The sequence below is a fragment of the Apis mellifera genome, linkage group LG3 (genome assembly GCF_003254395.2).
Source record: "Apis mellifera strain DH4 linkage group LG3, Amel_HAv3.1, whole genome shotgun sequence".
Lineage (NCBI taxonomy): Eukaryota > Metazoa > Arthropoda > Insecta > Hymenoptera > Apidae > Apis > Apis mellifera.
In genome coordinates this window covers 13,048,777-13,071,337 of record NC_037640.1, presented here as the reverse complement: position 1 = coordinate 13,071,337, position 22,561 = coordinate 13,048,777, and the positions used below count along the sequence as shown (strand labels likewise).

The window sequence follows — 22,561 nt, the reverse complement described above, 5'->3', positions numbered from 1 at the left end:
CAATTTTAATTTATTATATAAATCTAAATAAAAAATTTTATTATAATTACATATTTCGTTGGTGAATTATTTTCAATTATTCGAATTAACCTTTTTCAATAAATATTGTGTACACGTAAATATATGCATATCGAAATGAAATATTAGATATATTAACGGTTTTCTAACAATTGAATAATATAAATTTATATTATTAAAAAAAGTATATAATTGATTAATTTTAATATATTTATATTCTATATCAATTATTTTTATCATTAAAATTATAAAATTCATTGCTTTACTGTTTAAGTATACAATACATATAAATATTTATCAATTTTTTGATACCTAAAACCCAATATACCAAGCAATAATATGTAAAAACAATATATAAAGAATAATATATAATGTGTTAAACGCAATTTAAAAAAAAAACGAACAAAAAATTATTTATAAAAAGAAGGATAATCTATAAAATTAAAATAATTTCATTTAAAATCTTATCTTCTAATTCATTTAAAATAAGATATTATTTATTATATCGGCAGATAATTAATCACAGTATAAAAAAGAATTAATTTGTTTCATTAATAAGTAATAAAAAAAAAAATTCTTTTCGTACTAAATAACATAAATAGAATACAGGTTCAATGTAATAGACATTTTCCATATTGTAGAATTTAATTGACAGTATGAAATTATATGTAGTCGGATAAAAAATTTGAATGTATCTATGACTTCGAACCGCAAGTTTAAATATAATTAAAAAGATAGAATTTTTTTTTTAATAATCACTTCATAAACTGGCACTGGTTAAAATGCGTACAAAGTTTTTGTAGTTATGTACGAAATTTTTACGTTAAGTTTACTATTTGTAATTAATGATATTATTTCTAATAATAATATTGTTATTAGCATTATTATCACTTTAATTAGAATTCGTTATTTTGGCAACTTACGGTTCAACGGAAATTTCATCTCTTTACATAGCCGCGATTGTACAGTTTAATCGACATTATGTTTGCCGCAGTGTCACAATTGATTCACATATATTTCGTTTCCATTTTTTACTGGCATTACATTTAACGACTGTAGCATATATATACCGTGTATTTGACTTTACAAAAATTTATTTATGTATATTTACGAAAGTAAGAAAATACGAAACGCCACTAAGGAATTATTATTCAATAATAAACGTAAACATTTTAAATTACAGGCTTTTAGGTGTAAAGGGGTGAGGGCTAACTCTTGAGCAGGAGGAACAGGGAAGTTAAGTTTATAACTATCAATATTAAGATAATAATCGTACAGATAATTTTTTTTGTATTATGTATATGTGTAAATTAGTTTTTTAGTTGTTTATTATGTAAAAGGTGAGCTGCATGTATTTCCCTTATGTTCTTCGTATCAATGGATGGTACGTCAGTGGCGGTGGTATAAACTTCATAGAGATGTGTGATTTTATCTTTTATTGTCACACATACTCTGCCTCCCTTTTTCTGCTTAAGAATGGGTCAGGCTATATCCGTTTTTAGTGGCACTGTTATCCATTAGCTTAATGCTGAGCATCGGTTTCTTTCTTACAGTGCTTACGGCTTCCCTATAGAGATATAAAGAAAAAATTTATCTAAATATATTATTAAAATTATTTACATAATTATTACAAAACATATCGCACAAAACATACCGGAATTAAATAAGTCTTTCCATTTGAATAATTGTTCATCTCCTACAAACACTCCTCTTGGCTTTTTCTGACACACCTCGCCACCTTTCTTTTGAATTCTGCATAACTTTCCCTCCACTCTTTCTATAATATATCAATTAAGATTAAAAAAATAAATAATTGACAATATATAAATACAATAAATATTTATAAGATAGAATATTATTTACGGCAGCATCCACATTAGCAGGACTTTCATCATTAGGATCTGCGAGCATACTAATAACACTTATCAAGATAGTCTCAACTGTGTGAACTGGTAACCACCGTTCTGATGCTTTTTCATAACCCCATTTATCATCTCCAGGTTCGTGCAAAATCGATATGCATACATTGCCATTCTTCTCGACTATAAATATGACATATTGCCATAATTTTTCATATATACATGTATATATACATATATATACACATGTAGAAGTTTTTAAAAAAACTTACTGTTTGGATGCCATATTTCTGTTATAAATTTCATTCTTGGTGGCCTAAGTGGATACTCTTTTGGAAACTGTAAGTGTGCTTTGAAAAACCCACCTTCACTAAAATGCAAAAAGTATTTATAGAAATATATATAATAATATATAATAAGTATGTACAATAAGTAATGATATAAATATGTATAATAAGTAATGATATTATATCTATATATACATATAAAATATTATATAATAAACAAAACAATATGATTTACTTACTATAATGTATCTGGAGGTCCAATAATGAGCACTTCCCACTGATATATGTCATTGTCATCTATGAGGCCTGCTGAAAACCCTTCTACTGGGTTTTTATTTAATTCTATAGAAAAAAAAAGAGAATTTGAATGAAACTTTTTTATATAACTTCTTATAGCAAATGAGCTTTAGAAATATTATTTGTTAATGATATATATTTCAAATATATACTTCAAATATATATTTTAAATTATTTTCATATCAAATTTAAATAAATATACAATTATAATTATATAAAATACAAAAAATACAAAAAATAATAGCAATATTTAGAATATGCTCGAATGAAAAAGCACAGAACCGTTTAAAAATATATATATATGATTAATCATAGTTTGATTAATAAGAATGAAATAACATGGAAAGAAAACTATTAACATAAAATCATATATTAGTTCAATAAAGTGAAAAAAAATGCTTTTGTTTTTCAACGTGTATAGGTTAGGTCAAATTGAAACATATTAAATAACCGTCAAATAGCTATGAATTAATAACTCAAAAGTGACATGATATTTCATACAAAATTCAATCACAAAGCTTGGATGAAAAACAAAGAGCAATAAATTATAAAAATAAATTTTAAAACATTTCAATGTTTCATTGTGGCGTCAGAAGTAATACAGAAGTTATGGTTCGAAGAAGATTGACCTTCAGTGGTCGTTGCACGGCATGGTTTTCTCTATCTTTTTTTTAGTCTAAACCGCGTTGTATTCGGTGACGCGCGAAATGCTATAAATAACATTGCCTGCAATTATTTTCGGTAACAGCGAAAACGGCCTTCGCTGTGCATGAAAATTATTCACAAGACAATTTAAATTGGACTCAGCTAGGATTATAAGCGAACTCAATATTAAATGCTAGGTTAAACTTATTCATGGGAGGCACACTACGGTTCCGTAGCCGTATTGATTTTCACGCCCTAATCAGGCGCAGGGCCATCAGAGAGATTACGGAAGGCTCAATTGGTGCTCACATAAGATTACAGAAGTTTTGAGAAACTGAGATATCAGCAGAAAAAATGTTCACAAAGCCATTCTCGAGGGTCAGAACACAACGATGACGAGATCGCACGAGTTTAGAGTACGAGAACGGTTCCGGCTTTTCGTTGAGCTCGAATTTAAGACACGGATCACACTTAGCACTTAAACTGCTTTTGCTGGATACCTGCTAATTGTTTTCGTAGTAGAAGCGCGGACTGTGGCTCTGACATTAATAAAAGTTCCGTTAAATAAGACTAAAGCTGAAAACAATCACTTTTGCTTGACTGGAAAGATGGCTAGGTACGTCGCGGAAGCAGTGATTGCGCATGCGTTACTGCTTAAACATATGTTCTTCCGTCTTTCCTATGCGCCGGTCTGATCAAACATTTACGCTCTCTGTTGGATATTTTGCAAATATTACAGATCACTGGCATTTCTTGCTATCGATAAGTAATTTATATTATTTAAAAGATAATAAAATATTTATAAAAATATTGAAAATATTATCAATTATTAATATTATGAAATATTTTTATTATTAAATTAAAGATAACTTTTTACGATCTTATTTATTTTTATTATTATTCTATAATTATTTTAATTTATGTTAAATTATGGAAAATAATTAATTCTTTTTTGTATGATAAATTAAATTAAATTTATAAAAATATAAATAGAGATTAATCAAAGGATATATATAATACAAGATAATTTAATATATTTTTTATTTCATTTCTTAGAGGGTTTATAAAGGCTTAGAACCCTTTTATCATTTTAATGTCATTCGCAACGTTACCGATTCAGTATAAAACAAGATTGTAACATTAATATTAGATTTAGAATTAAAATGAAATTTTAATGTGAAATCATGAATAAAAGTATATAACAAAATATCTCATAATTTATAATAAATATCTTACAATTTTAAATTTGATTAAAATATATATTAATCATTGAAGTTAATATTGAATAATAATTTTATTTATAAAATAAATGATCAATTTTTTATTTCATGTACAATAATCTATATTATTAACTATTATTTAAATGTGTTTATTTGTGTTCATTTTTATTGTGTGTATTATTTTTATATTTGTTTTGATTAAGGCTAAAAATATTTCTTATAATATTACCTTTCCACAAAATTGGCGGTTTTATATTACACTTGATACGTTCAGACTTGTTGCCGGGCAAATCCCCTCTCTTTGTGATTCAATTGACGAATAGGAACGCGGGAAATCATTGTGCTGTTGACAGTCGTAGCGATTAGACGTAATTTTCTTTGAAGTGTGTGTGATCTATTTATTATGTGATATTTTTATAGATATTTTTTCATTGTTTGTATAAATATTTTTATCTAATTAATATATCGTTATTTAATAATTTATTTTTAAGTTTTAAGTATTTTTGTTTTTTTGATTTTACAATTAACGAGTTATTTATTTCTATCGCAAATTTTAGACAAATGAATATATCAGATAAGAAAAAGGTATATTTTTATAAAGAAAAAATCAAATTAGTTTGAAAAAGAAAATTAAGATTTTGATTTTGAATCTTTTCTATTTTATTATTTGATAATATAAGATTATCCAACAAATGATTATATAGATGTACAATATTTAGCAATTTCTCCATATATTTTATAATTTACAAAATAGTAATTGGATATTTATTATATGACAAATTTATATTTTTGAAATTTTGTTGTTTTCTTTCTTTTTGTTTCTCTTTTTTATTCGTTTCTATTGATTTTTTTATATAAGTTTTTATCTTTCATTGTTATTTTCATACAAAATTAAAAAAAAAGATTATATTACAAGCAATATTATTATTTTTACTATCATATCATTTTCTTAAAATAATAAAATTTAAGTATAATGTGCTTGATATATATTTAAAAAATTATATTTATGTTTAATCCAATAAGATTGGTATCTTTAAAATTTTTTCTTCGTAAAAATGTAAAAATTTTCGTTTTAAAATCAAGTAAAGGGTCAAATTAAAAAGCAAATTCAAGTAATAAATTTAAATTTGATTAGTTAATTAGTTTATTGATGTTTCTGCCTCTTCCAAGAGTTTGATTGTTTCATATACATTGATCAAATTCTTTCACAAAATTTCATTCTTTACAATTCTTTCATATAAATTATAATTAGAAATTTAACAAATGTAAAACAAGGAAAAGAAATAAAACAGTTTTTCTTTTAACTCTATATATATATATATATATTAGAAATTTTATTTATTCGTCAAATTGATATTAATTATCCGTCATTAATTTGTCATCAATTTGTTCTAAATGAATAAAATTCCATATTACAAAATAAGCATATACATATATATATATCTATAAAATATAATAAGGCAGAAAATTAACAAAGTTCCTCGTTTTAATTTGTTTTTTTTTTTTTCCCCAATAAAAATTATCGGACTATTTCTGTACAAAGATATACATTTGTAAAACGGATCGCTATACAAAACTTCTAGAAGGAGCACATATCTATTTTTTTTTCTTCTTCTCAGAGCGTTAGGATACCATGATTGTTGTGTATACGAAAAGTTTTGAACGAATATCCGATATTTCTCGTCTCACGAATTTGAATTGCAAATTCACGCTTTAAAGATGTGAATGAATTTTTATTTGGACAAAATCGATCGAGAGTGAAAATAGAAATTCTAATGTTTTTTAATAATACTTTTCTAACATTAAACGTTAACTTCTTTTTTTTTTTTGTTTCTTTTTTTTTTTTTTCCAGTATTAATATCGTACAACGTTTAATATTATGTACAAAGGGTAATATAGAAAACTTTTTATCAACCACGCGCTGTTCCTCTTCTTACGGATGTTTCTCGACGTTTTTATTACCGACGAAATTTTTAATCTCCCGATCACCTTATTTGTCACCGTTGAATATTAAACGATTAAGCAATTATTGTGTTTATAGGAAATCGTGAAAAATCACGTGAAAGTTACGTTTCGAATTCACATCAGGTTGTGTAATTTTGTGCAGGATTCGCTGTTATACGGGAGGACGGCAGAAGCAAATCCCACCGATTCGTTAAACCCGAATATTTTGTATCAGCGTAAAATCATTTTCTTTCTCTCTTTCTCCTTGAATCTCACTATCCTCTTCGTCTTAATTTTGATTTAAAGTTAGTTTCAGTTGTTTAGTAATTCTCCAGTTTGAGCAATCGACGAACCAGTTATTTTTGATTATTTTCATTTTACTCGGTGTCCTTTGAAATTCAGTGAAAAATATTGAAACGAGTGACGCGCGTACAACAAGCAGCGTTGACGCGCGTTGACCGTCGTAGAGAAAAGGAAATCGATTCAATCCTTCGCTTTGATCGTAATCGTTCTCGTTAAATAAATTTCTTCTATTATTTATTATATTCGATATTTATATCAATGACGAATAAATTTAACACTAGAAAAGCTCGGAGAATCCGTTTTATCGTATATAAACTCGTTTTATTATTAATTCGAGAATATTTTGAATAAATATAATTGACTTTATACTCATTGACGATATCATTGTTAAAATCGAATTGAACGATTTTCAAAAGCTTCGAAATTCGTCTAATTTATCGAGACTGATTTTTATATCTTTTTAGAAATTTTTATAATCGCGTCATCGAACAATAAATAAATAACAAATTAAAATATCAGAGATACGAATATGGAGGATTCGATCCTTTTTTTTTTTTTTTTTTAATCTTTCCTTTTTCTCGAAATATAATGGGCTTATTAGTTGAACGGATCGAGTTTTTTTTTTTTTTTTTCGCGAAATTGTCGTGCTTTCTCAATGGTCGACGAGCGCTTTGAAATTCAGTCATATTTCCCTGAGGAAAGAAACCAGAACGCAAGGGTGTGAAATGAAGAGAGAGATACGGTGAAAAAAGGGGGAATCTTGGTGAAATGGAAAAAGGATTTCTCCAACTTGTTTGCACGGGATAAACGGTTCCTCTTTACTTAATTCGTCAAACGACTCGTTTTGCACTCAGAATCGAATTTTTAAAAAGAAAATATGGATACACATTTGTTTGTCTTTTAATAAAATTTAAGAGAAACAGGAAAAAAATCTTCGTATAATAAAATAATCTTTTCGTAAAATTATGCATAAAGTGAATCGAATTCTTATCCTTACATTCTGGCATCGAATGTGATCGAGTGTGATCTGTACAAGATGTCTGTGAATTCTTGGTTTGGAACTGGAATCTTCGATTTTCACTTCGAATATTACGCGGAAGGAAAGGAAAAAATTTTTATTCCATGGAAAAAAAAAAATCTCAAATAAAAATCGGTTCGACGATATATCCAAAGTGAACGGTGGAATCGAAGGAAAGTTACAAGTGGTTCTCCGCAACAAATTGTCCAAGCGTCAGCTTGGAGAAACGCGCGTGCCCTTTCAAAATGAATGGAACGAGTAGTGCGAGGAAGTTTGCTCGGTCAGCCAGTTTGGATCGATAGCTGTGTATGGGCTGCTGGTGCAAACGTTAAAGTAAACTTTGTTTTGGCTGCTGGCCACCATCCTCTGTCGATATTACCGATAGAGTGATAATTCTAGTAACCGCTCGAGCCGATATCGATTGTCATTAGACACCTAACGAAATTCGCTTCGAATGCACAACCAGAACATTTTACATTTACGATTTAACGCTCGTATTTTCCGAGATATATATTTTTATATATATATATATCGTTCGTCGATCGTTTTATTCTCTCGTTTCATATTTTCTTTCAGCGTACAAGGGAATTTTAACGTACTTACATCTTATGATATGTTACAAGAAACGGAAAAAACACTTGTTTAGGTCGCTACTGCACGCGGTGCCTTTCGTCGTTTGTACAGAGTAGATGGTGTTGTTGTTCCATCGATTTTATCGTCTGAAAAATTTTCTTTTTATATACCGTCTTAATACACGTTGTATTTGATTCGATTCGATTTAAACAAGGTGTAGAAAATAGGAAAGAACCAATATACGAATATTCATTTATTTATCTTGACGCAAAAAGTTTTTGAAACGCGATGTTAATATTTAACGTGGTGGATGGTTTCTCGAGAGAAAGAAAATCTGCTCTGTACACTCGACGAAAGTAATATTTTTTTTTTTTACAGCTAATTTACAGCTATACATTACGCACTCCATAATCTCGTATCCTATCACGAATATCGATATTGAACAATGTGAATAGTTTTATATGCAACACTCTCTTAATGATTAGTGTCTAATCGTAACAGTATTTTAGTTATTGTTCTTGAGCACAGAATTCAAATACGATTTTTTTTTTTCTTTTTTGTTCACGATTTCTGCGTCTAGTCAATGGCCTATACCATATTGTATATCAAGAATTCTGAGGAATGTAATTCTGCGATAAATAATTGTATAAGAAATTTTATAAATACATTTATGAAATATTATCAGTTGAAAAAGAGATATATAATAAAGAATCAGACAGAATAAGGAACGGATACAGTATAAAAAGTTAAAGTTATTATACCAAAAAATCCTATCCTGGTTAGAAAAATTCATTTCGTTACAAAATATATATATTGAAATTTTATATATATATGTGTATACATGTATTAAAGCTTATCAATTTTTTTTTTTCTAAAATGTTACGTTTAATTTTTCCGGGCAATATGATTTCATTTTTTGGCAGTGTTATTATTAGTTGCGTTTCGAATACGATTCATCGTATGATGATTTACAATATATATGTGTATTTCCATTCAACACGACTAGACGCAATAATCCACTCGATTACATTACAAGAATGTGAATTTTCATTTTTCGACCGTTTATTATATATTTGCAGAAATATAAAAACTGTCACGAATTTCTATCTAAATAGGCATAGAAATATCGAGTCGATCTCGTAACGAGATTAGAACGCCGTTTCCAAATCCGTATAAAATAAGAAACAACGCGAAAAAATATATTTTCAATCTCCCCTCCCCGTATTGCTTTTTTTTTCAAAGAAATTATAATTATAAAATATATTTGTAAATATATATATATATTAAAATTTTTGTTTAAACGAAAACACGAATTTCACATTTTATTTATTACGGGAACGAATGTGTCATCAAAAGTAAACCAGGATTAACGTGGAGACATCTACAGGAAGTTTAGAAACTTGGTAGAACATTTAGGAGACATATCCTGGGAGGGGAAATCTTATTTGGAAGTTGCGTAACGTAATTACCGGCTTTATTATTAACGTGATATCGCAGGGGTTGGGCCGTGTTTATTTATTCATTATTTCATTCGATTTGTTTATTAAATCGAATAAAATTTAATAACGGCCGGTATTTGACTTCGATCCGATATTGATTTTTATAATCGATAATATTAGAAATAACGCGCGTGTGTGTATATACATTTATCGTAGAAAATAAATATGAATAAATAACAGAAATTATTGTATAATTTTAATTTGAACATTTGTTTCGTTAAAATATATTGGAAACGGCCGTTCCAACGGAACATAGTAGCGTACTTTCTTTCGAGTCGATGCATTTCTCGTATACGACGAAAATATGTCTCGTTTAATGTCCCCGTAACCTTGCGCACGCATAAATACTTGTTTACATCGGTTACTTCTCTCTCGGCAACTTGCCTACGCGAAGACAGTCTATCGATCGGTAAAACGATACCATCTGTTCTTCGAACGAATATATTATAAATACGAAACCCGTTTTTAGATCCCGAAGAATTCTCATAGGTTCTCTTGTTCACAGAAAGAAAAGAAAAAAAAAAAGAAAGAAAAAGAAAAGAAAAAATATATATATATATATATATATATATATATATACGTATATAAAATCATGTAAAATTTATCGATTTTTTGAAAATCAGTATTAATCGTGAATCGAGTCAAAAAATATTTTTTCGCGTCCACGCGCACACTGTCTCATTGCGATGATTAATTTTCTATTTATAGTATATATATATATATGTGCGTGTATGTGTGTGTGTATGTACGACGTATCAAGGGTAGCTATCGATTCGAAACACGTTCGCGTTTTCCACCTGGAAACGCAAAACGTGTTGTTCTTTGGAACAAACCTGTTGGACAGGTTTACTTCGGTTGCTTCTTATCAAAAGAAAAAAAAAAAAAAAAAAAGATCCGCTCGTCTCTCGTCGAAGAGAGAAGTTTCACATTTCTGTGTTCTCCTCGGCCTCCTCGTCGACCTTTGGCAACATGTAAACACCAGGAATCGGCGGGACGTGATCCTCGAGTTTCAAAATAGGCTTGCAGTCCCTAGTTACGTCCACCTGATTAAAAGTGTCCTTGAGGATATTGATCTCGTTCTCGTGGGCGAACAGACTGGTCGGTGGCTCCGTTCCGCATACGTCGTTCTCGTCGGTGCCGTTCCTGCCGTGGCACAAGTTGCCAGACGGAAATTGTCACGAGGTAAGCGTGAGGGGATCGGTGGACAGCTCGTCCACGCTCGGGCTTGCCTTCACCGTTTCCTGTTTCTCCGTCTGATGGCTAAGCCTGTGGACGATCTCGTCGTGGAGGATGTTGAAGCACATCGCCGTGAGCGCCATCCCGGACATTATGTAGAAGGAGCAGAACCAAACGGTCACGTTCCTCGATTCGTGAAGGGTGTGGCGGGGATAGGAACCGGGAACCATATCACCGAACCCGATCGTGCTCAGGCTCATGAAGCAGAAGTAACTCGCATCTAAACACGAAACGCCAAACTTTAGTCGGAACGCGATACGCTGCTATCGTTACGGGTTTCAAGCTCGATTCGTCTATATGATCACCGTGTCGCGAGGATAAGGTAAATTTCTACAATATCTACGCTGCAATTATACGCGTACCCTTTCGCTACGATCTCTCAGCCGACGCGGCAACAATGTACGCAGCGAGAAAAAGAGAAAAAGATTGTCAACGGTATTTTTTTATTCTTTTATTTTTTTTTAGTGATTTTTATTATCGAGAAATAAGAAAAGATGTGACGAAAAGAAAATACCGATGCTACGTATCTAGGGAAAGATGTACAGTGAGCAGTGACGTGTACAGTACGCGGCATCTTATGCAGAGTAGACTATAGTCGTCTATAGTATGTGGCATTTTACGTAGAGCGGCTTTAGTCGGCCGTGGCACGTCAGTAACGAAAGGGTTACGGTGGAAAAATGAGGAAGATGTTCTCGTCACGGATGGAATACGAACACGGAAGAGTGTCTCGGAGAAAGAGAGATCTGTTTTAGCACGTACCCACAAAGGACCAGCCGTCTAACTTGTGCAGAGTAAACGCGCCCGCTACGATGTAGCAAAGCATCGCACCGAGGCAAATGCTGATAGGCGCGAGTATAGTAACGTTGGGCCTGTCGCCAGAGCCGAGGCTCGACACCTCGTCCTTCGGGCTGCTCTTCATCTCCACCGTGCTCGTCGTGAAAGTTGACGCGTTCGCGCGGACGTAAAACGGTTCCTGCAACTGCAATTGCTGTTGCTGCTGCGCCAACTCCTCTTGCTGCCTTTTCTTTCTCATCCGTCTTTCTTTCTCCTGCGTTCGCGCCAATGTAATTTAAACATTTTTTTTTTTTTTTTTTTTTTTTTTAACAAAAGAAAACGAAGAAAACGAAGCGAATAATTTTCATTCGAGAATAATTTCTCGGTGAAAAAGAAAAGTCGAAAATTCCGTTTCTCTTACCTCCATCCGTCTTTCGTCGTAGCAACAATAGCCGCAATTTGAACAAAGGCAGCAGCAAAGAGCACGCGTGAACACACCCCTCGCGCACCTGGATAAAAGACCCCCGGCGCTCGACAAGTAGACCAAGGTTAAGGGGATCCCGAGACTGGCGTAGCCCGTCGTTGCGATCTTACCCCATGTCGATTTTGGCGCGATGCTACCGCAACCTGAAAAGATTTTTTTTTTTTTTTCGTTTCGATGAAAATTCTCGAGAAAAAGTGGAATACTTTCGTCGTATTTTAGGGAAATAGGTTTGATTAAAGTAAAGAATTAGAATTAAGAAAGAGTATATTTGATAAACTGCGTTATATGAGACGTCGTGTCTTTGTTCTACCGTTCTAGGCTCGCTACGTCGCGTCCAGTCGCACTTAACGTTCGCGTATAGCGCTCGACGAGTTTTTCGGTCGGGCGAAGCAGCAATTCGAGATGATTTTGCGCATACGTGTCTTGCTTGGGTAACAAAGTGATTTTATACGTTTCGTAATAAAAAGACGAAGATGTAAGGAATCGATTTCACAAATCGATACTGCGCTCTTATTATATAATTCGAAGAAGGTTTAATTGAAGACAAAATTATTTTTTTCCGATTTTGAATTTATACTTGAGATTTAATTTTTAGAAAACGATACTATTTATTATTTCTTAAAAAATAAATAACTAAATATATAAGAAAAATTAAAATTATTTAATTATTAGAGAATAAGAAAAAGAAAATATATAATAATCGATATATAAAAAATATATAAAAATATTGAAAGATTGAAAGTATAATAAAAAAAATTGCCAATTAAAGTTAGAGAATATTATTATTGCTTATTTTTCCAAAATGTAATAAATAAACGATATAAATGCATTATTATGATATAAGATAGCTTTATAAAATTAATATCAGTGATAATTTATAAAAAAAACTTATCGATAATTTATAACTATTTAAATTAAAATAAACGTTTCAAGATGTCGTATCCGTCACAAAATTGAGATTTAAACGCTTCTCAACTATTGAAATGTTACACTTAATATACATTGTTCGAATATACTATACATCTCGAGCGCAGCGACAAGTATTCAAGATACGAGTCGCACCTTACACATACATATATATGTATATATATATATAAACTCACACGTTGGATCTTTATCGATTATTTAGGAACCGCGAATTCATAGTCGAAATAATATTTTCATCGCGCTCGTCTTTTCAGTTCCTTTCGTCCATTTCGTAACGGAAACAAAAGAAAGAGATATCCCACGGAAAGTTAAGATAATCGAATTTTATCTGGTTTTTACTTTTCTAACCTTTCTCCCCGCACAATGTCGTCCGCGCCTTTAATTTAATTTATGGCTCGACGACGACCACCGGCATACTCCCAAATTGGGAAACTTACTCTCTCTCTTTCTCTCTCTCTCGTCGACTGCCGAGCTCGGTGGTGTCCTGTTTCAGGGCCGTTTCGACGGGCCAGCTGACATAACAACTCGGTAATACGATCATCTAACTAACGACAGAATTCGGACAGAAAGTTCTGGGCGAAAAAGAATACAAAGGAGAATAAATATTATGGATAATTTAAAAAAAAAAAAAAACGAAGAACAGATATTCTTTATTTTCAAAACGATCTTTTTTTCGAGAGGTGAAATTTCTTCTCGATCGTTCTTTCTAACGATCGGAATTCGAACCACGGATATTCTCGAACGGAATGACGCGGTTAATATCTCGTAAGCCGATTGAAAAAAAAATATAGCGGTTAGTGAAAACGATGAGGAGAAGGACAGAGAGGGAAAGAGGAGGATTTTACGAGGTTGGTTGGAAAGAGAGGAGGCGCGAATCGATGGGGCGGACGCCGTTTAAGATAATGGATCGCCTATCGGAATTGGTCTGCGCCGTGCGGACGACAGCACGGTTCGAGTGCGTTGCGGGATTGCAACCGAAGCGGAAAGCTCGCGAAACTACTACTCTACTCGCGAAACCCTATTCGTCAATGTCGTTTCGCCTTATCATTTACGACGTTGCCTATCCTTTTTGGCTCCCCGTTTCCACCATTCCAGTTAAGGCAGATTGTCAGGATCGAAATTTTATCGGTATACGTCGGTATATGAATACTCGTAGCTGAGTCGATAACGAATTTATCTACCGAGTTTCTATCTCCGCGTTCTTTTCTTCGTTCGCACGTACGTTTCGAAACTTTGGACAAATTTCGGAATCATTTTCGTAAGTTGGAGAGATATATATTGGATAAATATTTTAGAAACTGGGAGAGATTTAATATGAAAGTTTATATCCGATCCTCAGCGAGTAGTTTCATCGATGGTCCTCCCATCCTTTTTGTTTCGAAGTTTCTTTTGTAGCCGAGTTACGCGCCCGCTATTCAAATGGCGAAACAGAGAAGACGGGCCACTCTTTTATTAAATTGTTCGATATTGCATCCGCGAAAGAAGAAGAAGAAGAAGAAGAGGAACGGCGGGGATTATTCCGGAAAAAGAAGATATTGAAAACAATCTGCGACATTCGACGCAGGCGCAGGAACGGAATGAAAGTTTTAGTGGAAGGACACTCTCTTACGCGATTCTTTTTTCTCTCATTATCCTCGGTCGATAACTATTTTTCGAAATATACCCGTCGGTTTATTATCGTCAGATGAAAAGTATTCTGCTTAATCAGAGATGTGTTTGAAGAAAAACTTAACGTTTGTCGAGGGGCGCATATTCATATCCGATTTTCTTAATGCAAGCTGAGAATGCATATGAAATGCCATGCATATTTATGCAGATTTTCTCGATTAAAGCCGCGCAACAGACTTCGTAAATGTGTTAGCGCAAAAAGCTGGTGCAGAAGTCTTGAAAGTTTATTGATTCACCAGCGTGATATACGTCGCGAGCAGATATTTTTTTTTTCTTTTTTTTTTTAAAGAGAAACGACTTGGTTGTTGCAATATTTTTTTCGAGAGCTATTACTTTTTGTGTACACGATATATTCGAAAAAAAAGAAAAATGCAAATCCCTTTCAACGGATGATACATTCGATCCTTCCATTTTTTTTTTTTTATAAAAAAAAAAATTAAATGCAAAATTATACGTTTATTTAAAAAAAAAAATTCGATACATTTATCCAGTGGATTCTATTTAACGAGATCAAACAAACGCAGGGATAATACGAGGGCCTTGGGAATTGGAATTTGCTTCAATTTGTTTCGAAGATTCGAGAAACTCGAGGAACTCATTGGGAACACGTCCAAGTTTGACAAGGTCTTAGACCAAGAAACTCGTCCACAATGACATCGTTACGCCTGACAATGGGTTCGACTCTCACCCGTTTCGAGATAATGAACACTTGCCAACTAATAAGCGCTAAAACCGGGGAATAAGACTTCCTGCAATATCGACCGAGCTACGAAAAATTTTACCTCGATCTTCGAATTTTTATTTTACATCGCAACAAATGGAAAAAAAGTATTAGAAGTATCGTGATTGGATTGGAAATCGTGTTGCAGGATTTCGCGAAGCATAGAAAAAGTTTGAGATACTTAGCTCGAGCCTCTCACTTTTATAAGTATAAATACCCTGATTATTGGAAAAGTGCCAGCTTCTGAAACTTTCCGCAACTTTGGTTTAATCTTCGACTATTGAAAATGAATCGCACCGTTTCGAGCGGGAGAACTAAAAATTGGAAAAATTCTTCCCCTCGCGTATAACGACGGGGAAAATCGGGCAATTTTAACCAATTTATCACCTATCGTGCCTTTTATACGAAATTTGTGATACTTTTGGATTTTTTATTTTTTTTTGTCGAATAAGAAATCGTTCGAAAAAATATTATAATTTATACGCGAGATAAGAAGAATAAAAAATAATATATAAAATAAAATAATATATATAAAGTAAAAATAATATATATATATATATACAAAAAAAATAAATATATAAAGATAATATATAAAATAATATATAATATATAATATAAAAATAATATATAAAGATAATATATACACAATAAGAAAGAAACAATAAACAATGCGATTTAAATTGTCGTAATTTCGATTCTAGCGGGCGAAATCTAATCGTCGGCGGATCCAATGACGTAACGATGAGAAATCAATTATTCATTGCCGCAAGTTGCTACAACTGTTGACTTACGCGGTAAATAATCGTGCGAGTTTCACTTTTCGAAAATTTTTCTTCGAGAATGCGAAAAAATCGTTTTAAATCACGACCGAATTGGTTTTTAATGGCGAATATTGAATATTTCATAAAAAAGAGATAAAGATTTCTAAATAAAACGGAGAATGATGTAAAAATCCATTACGCGAAATCGTCGTCGTCGAAAAGGTAAATCTATTTAATAATCGTTTCTTCCTAACTTCGAACGAGGATAATTCTTTTACTCAGTCGTGGAAATATTTTTCTCGACGAGCAAACAACTTTTCAAAGAAGGCATATTACACCCTGGGACGTATGAAAGAGAGGGCGGATAAACGTGAACGATGTAACGAGATGACCGTATCACGGTAAAAAAAACCGTAACAGATACGGGACACGCGAAGCGGAACGGCGGAACGAGAAACGGAAGAGAAACTCTGGGGATTATTTATTTTACACGGTGACCGCAATCCGCGGCTGCATTTTCCGGGAGACGACCGACCAAACTGTCTGGAAAACGAGCAGAAATTACATCGGTCAAAATAATAGATCTACCGTTTGCTAGACGCGACGCGACCGATCCTTTCGATACTCTCTCGTCGATTCAATCATATTTCAAAATTAATTCGATGCGGTGCAATTTCAGAAGATATCCAATTGATCGAAATAATACAAGGCCGGTACGGTTAATAAAGGGAGTATTATTATATTTTACAATTCTGCGGAAAAAGAAATGTATATTTTTGTTGGGGAACGTAAATTTACAAGAAAAGTTGCACAAAGGGAACAATTGGAACGTTTTTTCTCACAATTATTTCTTCCTTATTTATTTTTAACCACGCGAGAAACGCGATAATTGAAACGAGAAACAACTAGACCGAGCGAGTAGGTACAAATAAGTAGATACGTTCGATCGATACGTATGTTTTCAACGTTACCAACAAATTCGTTCGTATTATAAAAATGAATGTTTTTCGAACGAAGTACACTTTATTACGAATTTATATTTATCCGATGACATGTATCAGGATACGATTTGTATTTTTATATTTTCATATTTACATATTTTTCAATTCGCATTATTAAAAGAGAAATTAATATATCCGTATCACGTTTCCAATTCATTTCCCTTTTCGTAACGAGTTTTATATCGGTCAAGAATAAATTAAAATCGAAATAAACGATCTATGCACACGTGAAAATTGCATTACTTAATAGGAAAGAGGAAATGTCGTTCACGGAACGAAGATAGGAGTCATTCCCCGTTTTATGCACGAGAGATTACACCAGGGAGGAAAAGTTTGCCACGTAGAATAATGCTTTAATTGATGAAATCTAGTTCCATACGATACCAACTGTTACGGGCTTCTAAAACCATAGTTGAATACCTCTGCGAGAAAGTGCGGAAAATTGAATTTTCGTTATCAACAACTTTTCTTTACTTTTTTTTTATTTTCTCCCGCAAACGATTCATTTTGTCCTTAAGTACACGCGATTACGTACATTCAGATGAATAAAAAGAAAAAAAAGAAGAGAAAGAAGAAAAAAACAACGAAAACGAAATTCTCGAGAGTCGAAATAAAACTTGAATATCGACGATTGTTCTTGCACGACATCTCGCGGTTCATCGACGAAACAACACCAGATCGAAAAATTCGTTTCCCCGGGATAGACACATCCGTCCGGGATATCGGTGTTGCGTCGGTTCTCACGACCGAAATTTAGCGCGCTCGTGCGGCTTACGAGCCGGCTTCAGCTGTTTAATTTACCGCTCGAAATAATTTGAATAGGGTTTCGTCGTGCAATAACATCTCGAAGATGAGCCGTGCGCCGTGTGTCGTAGGCGAATGCACGGAGCTCAACCGACTAGTAGCGACTCCTGGGAGAGAGGGGCTGCGAACAAGGCTGCATACCTTCGCCTCCCTCCCCTCCTCACGGCTTGTCGACGTCGCTCTCTGTTACAGGACGTATCCCCCCGGGGTCGTAATGGTAAGTCTCTCTCTCCACGCGAGGACCCGAAATTAATAACGCGGCCTGGCGCAAATACGGCGCACATAATTAAAGCGATATTACGATCCGGGACACCGGATGGCGCTGTATCGTCTAACAACCGGCTGACTCTCCGTGTCCGTATTATTTACCTCTACTCACCGGTGCTCGCGCGTATTCAAGATGTGTACATTTTGATTACCCATCTACGCAAACTGTTTGCAAACAGTCGGCTGATTTGTGTCAATATTCCCAGTCGTGATCGATCAAGGTGAGAATGGGACGACGCTATCAATCTCGATTCTGGGCTAGTATTTTGAGGCTTCTGACCAAAGAACGTTACGTTCAAGAGCAGAAAATTTAAGACTTTTTTTTAAGGATCGATTAGATAAAATTATACGATATTTTTTTTTTTTTTTTTAATTATGATCTTTTAGAATATTCTTCTATTTGATTTAAAACGAGTTAAAAGTTTAATTTCTTAAATCGAAAAGATTAATATTTCGTAATGTGATAATGATCGATATATATATATGAAATATTTTAAATATTACGCAACTGTGGCAACGCTACTGATTAGTATCTTTTAGTAGGTTAATAAGTACTAACTATTCATAAGAGGAATATCAAGTGGATTAAAACTTTCTCCTTTGAGGATCGAGCTCATTCTCGACAGACACTCTCGGCTACATTACCATTCAGGGCCAATCATGGAGCAAACTAACGGTCTTCTCAAACATTAAAGGAAACGTAGGGTGAAATTCAAAGGGTGGGTCTCCTCATAAAGTGATAAAGTGATAATTTTGTGAAGTGGCAAAACGATGTAAAAAAGAAAAAAATCACGCGATCAACGACTAGAGTGGTGCGGAATTTTCCGTTTGAAGGTTTTGGATATCAAAGTTTCGAAAGTGAGTGATGCACAGTTGTGGAAAGGAAATGGGCAAATGTGGAAGGTAAACAAGAACGGAATAAAGTGAATAAAGCTGTGAAAGAAAAGTGGAGGAAGGAAACATTGGATGGAGGAAAAATTGAAAAATAGGAGAAAAGATGGAGGGAGTGAAAAGGAAGGAATTGAAGGAGAGAGGCAGATAAAAATATATATATATATATATATACATATAGAGAGGATCAAGGAATAAAATGAAATAGAAAAGATGCGGAACAAGTACTGAGAGAATGTTTGAGATGATGCACAGAGTTCCCTGATGTATGAGATAGTTTCGCATAGGGGCCGCTTGCTGCAACACCGCCGCCAACACTGTCGAGGAAACGTTGCCCCATAAAATATGTCTCGCGCGTTAGCTTATGCTAGCTACATGCACACATGTACCACGCACATCCTTCCGTTGAACGTGTTGAAGGTGACACGACGAAGGAGAAGATAACGTCGACGATAGAGGTTGAAGTATAAACCACTCGAGGGACTCGTTTGATGCCTTCCCATCATGTAGCTTTCGTGCACGAGCTTATCTTTATCCAAAATTATTACGACGATATTCTCTACCTTCTTTATACATATATATATACATATACACACACGTATACACACATACTTTTTCTTCCTCTCTAAACAAGTAAGAACTTTATCTTAACGACACGATTGAAAAACGCGCGTTTAATTGGACGATTCGCAATTCGACGAAAATGGGCAAGCGGGATGGAGAATAAGGATAGAGAGATAGCTTGGAAGTCACGAATCAGGCGAGAGAGGGCAGCAGCGGGCGAGGCACAGACGCCTCTGTTATATCGTGGCGATTTTCGCACCGACGGCGAAGCAAATTGCCGACTTTTCGCGAAATAACGGATGGACAGGGATGGACCGGGTCCCCGATAAAAAGCGGAGGGATATAAACGGCGGAACGGTTGGACGATAAAATTTATGTAATCCCCCGTAAGTAAGCTGGGGAGGGAGGGACCGTATCTACATCCCTGAAATATACGAATAGGTTAATAATTCTAAGGACATCGTGAGTACGTCGCGAAAATTTGGACGGCGGCCAAGAAAGTTTCCAACCAAAGATATCGGCCTCTCGTATCTCTTCCCTCTCCCGATGTATTGAAACTTGGCGCGGGGAGAGGGTGGGGGAGGAGAGGGGGTAGTCGTTTATTAGATTTCAATTTGGACATTGTCCAAGATCGCTTAATTTATCGAGCCGCTTGTTCGCTTATCCAGAGCTCGAATTTCGCTAAAAAAAAAAAAAAATAAGCTAAATAATATTTAACCGTTTCATTTTAAACCAACTCAAAGTGTTTTCCCTCGTGTTTCATCAACTCGAAAGCGAATTCCTTCGAGTAATAAGACAAGCGGAGGGGGAAGAGGAAGAATGTGGAGAGAAAAAAGAGGGAAAGAAACTGTTCGGCTGATTTTTAGACGAATTTACGGCGCGAAATTCTTCGAAGAATTCGAATCCAGTTTAATTTCGTTTCGTCCCTTTTTTACTATCGATTGAAGAGATTGTTATTAGCGTATCGATTTCTTCTTAATATCCAAGACGAGATATCTCCGAGATTTATAATATTTTTTTATACGATATTAATTATCATAAAGAAATATTATAAATAAAATTATTATTATTGCTTATAAATTTGTTTATCTGTAAATTTAAATTTATTTATTTATAAATTTTATTTTTTATCATAAAGAAATATTATAAATAAAATTATTAAAATTATTGTTTATAAATTTGTTTATCTGTAAATTTAAATTTATTTATTTATAAATTTTATTTTTTAACATAAAGAAATATTATAGATAAAATTATTATTCAGAGAATTGATTTTTTTGTTTATAAATTTTATTTTTTATCATAAAGAAATATTATAAATAAAATTATTAAAATTATTGTTTATAAATTTGTTTATGTGTAAATTTAAATTTATTTATAAATTTTATTTTTTAACATAAAGAAATATTACAAATAAAATTATTATTATTATTGTTTATTATTATTATTATTATATGTAATTTGTTTATCTGTAAATTTAAATTTATTTATTTATAAATTTTATTTTTTATCATAAAGAAATATTATAAATAAAATTATTAAAATTATTGTTTATAAATTTGTTTATCTGTAAATTTAAATTTATTTATTTATAAATTTTATTTTTAACATAAAGAAATATTATAGATAAAATTATTATTCAGAGAATTGATTTTTTTGTTTATAAATTTTATTTTTTATCATAAAGAAATATTATAAATAAAATTATTAAAATTATTGTTTATAAATTTGTTTATGTGTAAATTTAAATTTATTTATTTATAAATTTTATTTTTTAACATAAAGAAATATTACAAATAAAATTATTATTATTGTTTATTATTATTATTATTATATGTAAATTTGTTTATCTGTAAATTTAAATTTATTTATTTATAAATTTTATTTTTTATCATAAAGAAATATTATAAATAAAATTATTAAATTTATTGTTTATAAATTTGTTTATCTGTAAATTTAAATTTATTTATTTATAAATTTTATTTTTTATCATTAAGAAATATTATAAATAAAATTATTAAAATTATTGTTTATAAATTTGTTTATCTGTAAATTTAAATTTATTTATTTTAAATTTTATTTTTTATCATAAAGAAATATTATAAATAAAATTACTATTCAGAGAATTGATTTTTTTGTTTACAAATTTATTTATTTATAAATTTCATTTTTTAAGTTTATCCTTTAAAATTTATTTTTATTTCAAATTATACACAATTTTAATCATTAATTTGTTTATTATTCACGAATTTTAATCTAGAGTTAATAATATTGCTATAAAAATGAGTACGCAAAATTATGATTAAATTTAAAATTTGAAAACGTAATTGAATAATAATGAACGTTTCTAGACGTTTGTCTAAACTCTGCTCTAGCTTTATTATACGCATTCTCCTCGAAACGCTGTTTCTCACGAGCAACGAGCTCTTCATCTTGGAGGTTAGATGAAATTAAACGGCAGGTGAAAATTATCACTCGATATTCCCCCACCCTCCATTGCTCCCCCCTCCACTCGCATTGTACGTGTAAACGAGGTTGGCTTCGTTTCATTAGGGTTAAACGATTCTCTCGAATGCCGATCCCTGAATCCCTCCTCTCTCGTGTGCAATTTATATAAAATAGTTCGCAATATCGCTGTTATATTATTAATTGTGAATACACGGATTATTCAATATCGTTCGTGTGCACGAATGTTGTTAACAAATTTCAACAAAATTACCACGCTTTTTCACCAACGTTTCAAAATTAAATTTTAATTTAAAAAGAGGGGGGGAAATTCATTATTTTTACATTATTTTTC

General features: G+C 32.2%; 2 protein-coding genes and 1 long non-coding RNA gene across 4 annotated transcripts in view; 1 reads left to right on the top strand and 2 right to left on the bottom strand.

Moving 5' to 3' along the window:
- Window positions 1–493: 493 nt before the first annotated feature.
- Window positions 494–3,752, bottom strand: Ube2g1 (ubiquitin-conjugating enzyme E2G 1 (UBC7 homolog, yeast)). Of its 2 annotated transcripts, none has more exons than NM_001242519.1 (6): window positions 3,607–3,752; window positions 2,404–2,506; window positions 2,150–2,247; window positions 1,882–2,060; window positions 1,673–1,795; window positions 494–1,585 (listed from the first exon to the last, which is right to left on the bottom strand). In NM_001242519.1, exons 1-5 carry the CDS (start codon window positions 3,650–3,652, stop codon window positions 1,715–1,717), a joined length of 507 nt encoding a protein of 168 aa, NP_001229448.1. In that variant the 5' UTR covers window positions 3,653–3,752; the 3' UTR covers window positions 494–1,585; window positions 1,673–1,714. The 2 variants fall into 2 exon arrangements, with proteins under 2 accessions (NP_001229448.1, XP_026295134.1); XM_026439349.1 differs by having other exon boundaries at window positions 645–1,585; window positions 3,416–3,752.
- Window positions 3,753–7,188: 3,436 nt separating this feature from the next.
- The window catches only part of LOC413503 (TWiK family of potassium channels protein 18-like), a 237,794-nt gene continuing 222,421 nt past the window's right edge, over window positions 7,189–22,561 (bottom strand). Inside the window, exons 6-8 of the mRNA XM_006569213.3 lie at window positions 12,095–12,300; window positions 11,659–11,947; window positions 7,189–11,119 (exon numbers count right to left, since the gene is read on the bottom strand). Of these exons, the coding sequence (XP_006569276.1) occupies window positions 10,839–11,119; window positions 11,659–11,947; window positions 12,095–12,300 (776 nt within the window). The 3' untranslated portion in view covers window positions 7,189–10,838. The remainder of the gene's footprint in view (window positions 11,120–11,658; window positions 11,948–12,094; window positions 12,301–22,561) is intronic.
- LOC102656234 lies at window positions 17,385–20,459 on the top strand. The gene is made up of 2 exons (XR_001702450.2): window positions 17,385–18,527; window positions 18,850–20,459. It is a non-coding gene; the product is annotated as an uncharacterized LOC102656234 (long non-coding RNA).